Source organism: Lactuca sativa, chromosome 3 (genome assembly GCF_002870075.4).
Source record: "Lactuca sativa cultivar Salinas chromosome 3, Lsat_Salinas_v11, whole genome shotgun sequence".
Classification (NCBI taxonomy): Eukaryota; Viridiplantae; Streptophyta; class Magnoliopsida; order Asterales; family Asteraceae; genus Lactuca; species Lactuca sativa.
The window spans coordinates 80,081,338-80,088,047 of record NC_056625.2 but is presented as its reverse complement, the minus strand read 5'-3'; the positions used below and the strand labels follow the sequence as shown (position 1 = coordinate 80,088,047).

At 35.1% G+C, this 6,710-nt stretch overlaps 1 protein-coding gene across 1 annotated transcript; it reads right to left on the bottom strand.

Annotated features, from left to right (window-relative positions):
* Positions 1-3,000: 3,000 nt before the first annotated feature.
* LOC111904596 (uncharacterized) lies at positions 3,001-3,399 on the bottom strand. Its single transcript, XM_023900346.1, has one exon. It carries the CDS (start codon positions 3,397-3,399, stop codon positions 3,001-3,003), a length of 399 nt encoding a protein of 132 aa, XP_023756114.1.
* Between the last annotated feature and the right edge of the window lie 3,311 nt (positions 3,400-6,710).

Sequence of the window (6,710 nt, the reverse complement as noted above, 5' to 3'; positions counted from 1 at the left end):
GTCGTATATTGTTAGGGGAAGTGAAATGTTGCTAGACGTTCACCACTGTCTATATCAGTCTAATATGAATCTTGCGTAAGTGGGAGATTGAAAGGTTTAGTATGTTCAATAGTCATATTAAAGTGATATTGATAATTCACATATGATACTAATGGGTAACACTAACAACAACTTGATAAAATTGATTATTATTTAGAAATTGGTTTTAATAAATATTCAATAAACTCTTATAATTAAATTGGAAATTATATATTTCTAGGAAATAATAATTTCCATTAACAAGTAACATTATATATAATTCATATGGTATGAATTATTAAGTCATGCACAACATTTTGGACCAAAAAGTTAATGTTTATATTTTATAAAGTTGGTTTATAAAATATAAAACTTTTGTCTTCTTCCTTTTATTATTTTTATAAAATAAGAGTAAAAAGACAAGAGTATGGATTTCATGTTTGTTTAATCAAAAGTAATAAGAAGCATGAGAGACATGTAAGCTTTAAGGACATGCTTGTCTAAAGTGGAAGGACCTAATGGTTAAAGACTTCACTTTAAGACAATATAAATATGAGGCTTCCACTCTTGAATTGGGTGCTTCATTCTTGCTTCCCAAAACTGTAACCTCCTTAGAGGAGGTTACTCTCTCTCTCTCTCTCTCCCTCTCTCTCTCTCTCTCTCTTTCTCTCTCTCTCTCTCTCTCTCTCTCTCTCTCTCTCTCTCTCTTCTTCATCTCTTCTTTAAGATTACTTGCATTTTCATGCCCTCTTTAAGTTCATATTGATTATGGACTTTAAGCTTAAGGTTTTAATAGTTTATGGACTAGCATCTACATCAAGTTGAGTCGTTATTGGTGTCTCAAAGGTTCCACATTCTTCATCATCTTCCAAGCCTCCCAAGAGGGCCTAAAGAACAACAAAGGTTGTTATTTTTTCATCCTTTCTATGGTTGGTGTTTAATCTTTCTATAACTTGCAAGGAGGGCCTTGGTGGGTATAAAATCTTCCGTTGCCATATTTTTCAAGTTTATGAAACTATTTTTGAACTAAAACCAACACATTACCAAAAAGAGACTTATTCCTAAAATTCCAAATGTGCCACCATGAAACTACAAAGACCGCTTTAACAAATAGCCTTTGAAGAGAAGAAATGCGAAGCGCCGACAACAAAGATAACCAATCTTCATAACAAAACAATGAATGTATGTCAATCTCCCACCAACGAAGAATTCTCTTTTGAAATTCCAAAGCAAACGTGCAAGAGAATAATAAATGTTTAACCGAATCAATACTAATATCACATATACGGCAGTGCAACGAAGGAATTTCCATCCCTCTTCTAGAAACAAATAACCAAGAAGGTAAAAGATTTCTATCCATTTTCCAAGAAAAAAATATTAACTTTAACAGGAAGAATACGAAGCCATCTAGTTACCTTAAGACACAAAGGTATCCTAGAAGCATCAATATGGTCCCTAGCTGAAGCTATAGAAAATCACATGTTCCTGATAAGCTCCAAAACCATGTATTTGGGACAGGAGGCAAAGAAACCATCTCCAAGAGTGCAATGAACATGTTGCTCTGCTCCATTTCACCCCCACCCCTCTCGGTTCTCTTTCTAAACGAGGAAAACAACATCCCAATCAATTTCTCTGCAACCGACACTTGCTTATTTGATTTCAGTAAAAATAATCGAGGAAACCTTGTCATTTAAGGAGCATTATTTAACCAAGTATCCTTCCAGAACATCGTCCACTCACCATTGCCTACAAACCTCTTACAATAAGATAATAAATGAATACCTTTAGACTTTATAAGATAATAACATAATAAATGAAGCCAAAGTATTCATTCAAATCGATTTATAAGAAAGAGTGGAAAGATTCAAGTTACCATCATGGCCATGAAAAGCTATAATTACCTGACCCCATAAAGAATCAGGTCCTTTCAAACACCTCGACATCCATTTCAAAAGGAGAACACTGTTCACATCAAAGAAACTTTTAACCCCAAGACCCCATTCTCTTTGGAAGCCAAGACCATATCCCAACTAACCCAAGACAGCTTCTTATCACCCTCATCAGTACCAAGAAAAAAAAATCCTTCTCAAAAACTCTAACTTAGCCAAAGTACCAACAGGATCCTTAAAAGGAGAAAAGTAGTAGGAAAGAACTGTTGGGTCAGAACCCTAATTACGATTTGACGAATAAAATGAAGAAAATAAGAACGAACACAATTATGAAGATATATCGAATGATCAACCGATTTATTCAATAACATGAGGAATAAATTACACTTTCAGAATAGACTAAATAATCTAACTCTACCTAAGAAACCTCATTATGTTTGGCGGCTATTTTTTGTCTCACTCTTAATTATGAATATTACATGACAATATATAGGGATTAAGACAATTCTTGGGCTTTTAACCTACACTTCATCAAGGGGGCCATTGCCGTAATCCATGGAGTACTTTGAACCCTACACGAACCGAGCCCAAAACTGACTTCAAAAGTGTAAGTCTACCACCAATCGACAAGGCTTGACTTTCCATTTAGACAATCTAGAAACCACCTTTTGGCAAACCTCACTACAAACATTTAATCGGGCCATGGAACCACCCACAGGAATGCCAAGAAACAAAAAAGGTAATGAAATAGCAGCATAACCGATCAAATAAGCAGCTTCCTCAACTACCTCTGAGCAAACACCGATTCACATAACTCTACACTTTCGCAGATTTATTCGAAGCCCTGAAGCGAAGAAAAAACATTGAAGGATTCTAACAATATTGGGATGATTAGAATCAATCCATTCCCCAATAAAAACTGCATCATATGCATAGAATAAGTGAGAAATATGGAAGGGAACAACTGCACCAATAGAATACCCCTAAAAATACCATGTTCTACCACCTTCATAAAGGATATATGTAGCACTTCCATCACAAGAATAAACAAAGAAGGAGATAAAGGATCTCCTTGGCGCAACCCACAAGAAAACTAAACCTCTTCCTTTAGGGAACCATTAACCAGCACAAAACCAATAGAAGAAGTAAGAAAAGCTTGAATCCATTTATGCAACCCAGAACCAAAACCAAAATGTACAAGAATATCATCAAGAAAGTCCCATCTAACTGAGCCATAAGCCTTTTCAAAGACCACCTTGAAAACCATAGCTTTCTTTTTCTTAGTCTTACACCAAGAAATAACCTCACTAACAATAAAAGGACCATCCAAAATCTGATGACCAACAACAAAAGCAGACCGCTCTGCACTAACCAAATCACCAATAACAGAAGAGATACGATTGGATAGAATTTTACCAATAATCTTGTATTGGCATCCTATGAGGGTAATACGACGAAAGTCTTTTACAAATGTAGCATCAGTCACTTTCATTCAGAATCAGCGATATGAAAGAGGGATTACAACCTTTAGCAAAGAGAGAAGTAGAGAAGAAGTGAATCACTGCACAAACAACATCATGCCCCGAATATGAGGAAAAAGCTCCAATAAACCTGAAGAAATAAGGAAACTATCAAACTTACTCATCTTAGTAGCAGCCCCATTAGACCAGGTGTAGGTAAAACCACCCAAAGGCACTTCAAATAGACTAGATTTATTAATAAAATCATTAAAAGCTAAAGCACCATGGGGATAAAAGACCGAACCATATCGTTTAATATCATCACGTACTTCATTAAAATTTCACATCACTAAAGTTTCGCCATTCCACCTGTCAATAATATGAGCTAAATAATCCCAAAGTTGTCTTTTTTTTTCAGACAACTCCTGGGGAGCATAAACTAAAATCACCAGTAATATAGTATTTGTATCCACTCAAGTTCTTTCAGTCAATAAGAAGTAATCTGAAGCCGTAACATTACTTTTAACAAAAGAAGCAGGATCCAAAACACATATAATACCGCCTGAGTTCCCAACTGAAGAACTAAAAGAATAATCAAAATACAAATTACCCTAAATAGACCGAATATAAAAAACTCCAACTTGATCCAATTTTGTCTCCTGTAATGAAATAAAGTTCAAACGATACTTGTTACAAAGGTTACGCACCCAAGCCTTCTTGTCATCATGGGCTAGGCCTTACACATTAAGCAAAAGAAAATTCATTTATCAACATGATGAGCTCCTTGTGTACTAATTATCTCTTCAATTTTATGTATACATCCATCCATTGAGTACCCCATTTCTTGTCCCACCGTAACAAACTCCTCTTGCGTTTCAAGTAAAGAAACCCCCTTCCTCGATATTGGAACTTGAGGAATCTCACCAGAATTATGTGAACTAATACCCAAACCATCATCCAAAATTCCCAAGTTAGAAGCAACCCCATCTCCAACCTTATTAGACCCCTAAACATAAACCTTTGGAGAAGAAGGAGGCTTCCGAGAGCAACCAGAAACATTCCTTGGCGACAAAACGAGTTATCTTGAGTTAACAACAACACCATGCAAAGGAGGTATGAATTTAGGAGGGTGAGAAGTAGAATTACCCAAAGTACCCTCACCAACCAGATTCTCCTGTAAAATATCGTATAAACCAAAAGGATCTTTAGAGTTCTAATTATTAACTGTCTCTTTACCCACCTTTTTTCGAATCTCTTCTCCGCCTAGAACAGATTTCGAGACCCTTTCAACTTCACTCCCATCTTGACGAGACTCCACTTCAACTTGATCAAAATATCTATCATGTTTACCAGGAATAAAGTCTTCCTTTACTTCTTGATCCAGATTATCATCTTCTTGTATAAAGTCAGGATTCCAAGCAGAGGTTTCTTTAGCCTTCACAAAAGCAACTCTCCCTTGAATGATGACCTTTAAATACTCAAGAATCACCAACACCAGCTTTGTCTTAACACACATACATTTTCGCTATAAGTTGTTGTCATTTGGATCTTCTAAATAAAAGAGTTCACCCCACCTCAAGGCAATTTTTGAAAAATTATTTGGAGTCCAAGCAATAGAGGGAACACCTTCCACATCAATCCAAACAACCCGTTCATCAACAACAAATGAGTTTGTGCACGGAATAACTGATGAGAACCACGATAAAATCCCTTCATGTTTTTGGAAGTTATCTCGCACTTGAATCGAATCAAATTCCAATGAAACCCAACCCAGAAACCTCCCACCTAACGAATAGTCACATTCTGGAAGCCTTCGTTATTACAGATGACTTTTAAATTTGGAAGAGATTCAAAGTGCTTAACCTTATCAACAAGAGTAAGATCAAAGTATTTGTTGACAAAAAAAGATTCATCTAGAACCAAAGCAGGCGAATCACATTGTTGTGAAAGATAGGTCTGATTATTAGTACCACCTACAACCACCTTAGCATACTACCCTCCAACAGGTTTCAGAGTCGGAACTTGCTTGGGTCTTGAACTGGGTTACTGGATTAAAGAGGATTTGAAATTGATCCACCCTATTGGTATTTAGCAAGGATTGCATGAAGTCTATTTTGTCCAATCCATATAGTGCGGAGGTTAGCAACAAGATTATCAAGATTTTGTACTTTAATGAATCGCACAAAAGCAAAATGGCTTCTAGAATTCGACTTTCTAACAAGAATTAACACATCCACCACCATATTGATAACAGGTACTGCAAAGTTCTTGAGATGTAAAACCTTCCGGGAAATTAGTAACAAAGACAAAGTGAGCTACCTACAAAACCAAGTCAGCATTGGATTTTCTTGAAACCTGTTATCAATCTCCCATCGCGATCAGATGGTGATTGATCCAATTGAATAGAAAACGAAAAATTAGGATTTCTAGATTACCAAAAATCCCAACTGAAACAAAAATCGAGAACAGGAGGGAGAATTGATCAAAGCAAGGAAAAAAATCGGTCAGAGACAGAAATGTTTTTCGGCTTTTGATCCCGACGACATTATGCGTCGTAGTCTCTACTCTATTTATAGTTTAACACATGTTATGTTTAGAATGCGTATAGTTTATTAACCTAGTGGTATAGTCCATTTGGCTTGGTTATAATCACAACTTTGATCCAACATTGAAAAGCTGACAAATCGTGTTGATGTTGTTTAATAAAACTGCATTGTCCGTCCTTAGTCCAAAAAACGGCTATATTGTCTCTCTATAATATCTTTTAGATTTCCTTTTTATATCTAACTAGGAAAATTTTGGTGCGCTGTTCAGGAATAAAATTACAAAATATTAACAAACATAAGTTAAAGATAACTAAGTTATAACCATTAAAGCATTAACTATCAAAATGATAAGTCTTATAATAATATAAAAACTTGATATGAAACATTAACATCATCTTAAATCATATTACAAAAGAGACGTTTATTAGGAGGTTAAAATTAAAGACGTATATGAAAATAATTGAATTTAATACATAAAAAAGAAACATGAACAGAGGTTTGCGTTTTGTAACATTTTTTGTTATATTTTTTTAAAGGCTTTTTTACACAATGTATTTGTGTTTTATAACTCATCTTTATATTAATACTCAAGAAAATCATTGTCTTGTCATGTAACGCACTAAAAAATAAGGCCAATTTAAAACTTATCAATCATTCAAAACCATTAAGTTATTACAAATTGTTTTCAAATAGTTTAGACATCAGAGTATCCCAGAAATCAAGATCATAAAAATGAAAGGAGGTGCACGATCACGTCTTCGCCTTCCCGCGATCATCGGAAGTAGCTGAAATATAAT

What these genes read in the sequence shown, in the direction of transcription:
- LOC111904596 (XM_023900346.1), bottom strand. Translation starts at nt 3,399, where the DNA reads ATGAAAGTGACTGATGCTACATTTGTAAAAGACTTTCGTCGTATTACC.